This window comes from Palaemon carinicauda, unplaced genomic scaffold (genome assembly GCF_036898095.1).
Source record: "Palaemon carinicauda isolate YSFRI2023 unplaced genomic scaffold, ASM3689809v2 scaffold144, whole genome shotgun sequence".
Taxonomy (NCBI): Eukaryota; Metazoa; Arthropoda; class Malacostraca; order Decapoda; family Palaemonidae; genus Palaemon; species Palaemon carinicauda.
In genome coordinates, this window is record NW_027168970.1 from 226,490 (window position 1) to 227,435 (window position 946).

Sequence of the window (946 nt, forward strand, 5' to 3'; positions counted from 1 at the left end):
TCAAGGGTGTGGTGAATATCATCCTATCTCGAACAGTGCTTGCAGGTTTCCTGTTGGGGACAAGGACAGGCATATGCCCCTCTTTGGTAGGTTGGTCTTCTGTCTTTACCACTGACTTGAGCACCCACTGCATGGAGAGACATAGTAGCTTAAGTAGTTTCATCTTCTGAGGCATCAGCTTACCCTTTGAAAATTTATAGTATCTCTTGTCCAGAGGAGCCATGTGTTGCTAAATCATAGCTCCACGATGTAGCTAAAGAGCTTGATATACCCCAGTCTTGCCCTCAGAGGAGTCTTTTAATTGAATTAACATGTCTGACTTGTCAATGGCCCCTATTTTGCTCTTAATCTTCTTGATGACGTAAGGACAGGGCGCCTCCACTTTCTTCTTTCCCTGCTTGTCATAGTGGAGGACGGTGTTCAATGGCACCACACCAGCATATGAAGAAAGGCCGGTGATAATGCTGCTATCCTTCCACCTTTTGGTATGAATCTCATCTGTTGAATAGGCTTCGTGTTTCTCTTGTGGTACAGGCTTCTTCTCCAACTCCTTGAGAGAAATCTGCAATGGATAACCAATCCTGTTGATCCTAGCCGTACCAACATATCTGTTAGCCATACTGTTCATTGAGGTTCTCTACCAAGCAAATGCTCATACACCAGTTGTCTGCATAGATGACTGACTGGTTTGGTTTGTTCTGGTTTTTGATAAGGCAATGGTAGTCTTACTGCTGACCTGCAGGGTAAACTCCTGGGTGTGATCGATAATATTGATGGAGAAAGGGATTTCTAATTGGTAGAGAAGAATGCCAGTGCTTGCCCTGCAGAACAGCTTGTACCCCAATTTGTAAGGCCTTTTGTGAATATACTGACTGTTAGGGTCCTGCCCTTGTCCCCTTGTAAGCCACCATGACCCCATCGACTATGTTGGAGTCTCGGCAAACTT

General features: G+C 45.0%; 1 protein-coding gene across 1 annotated transcript; it reads right to left on the bottom strand.

Moving 5' to 3' along the window:
- Positions 1 to 253: 253 nt before the first annotated feature.
- Positions 254 to 628, bottom strand: LOC137635588 (piggyBac transposable element-derived protein 3-like). Its single transcript, XM_068368050.1, has one exon. The coding sequence runs from the start codon at positions 626 to 628 to the stop codon at positions 254 to 256; it is 375 nt and encodes a 124-aa protein (XP_068224151.1).
- Between the last annotated feature and the right edge of the window lie 318 nt (positions 629 to 946).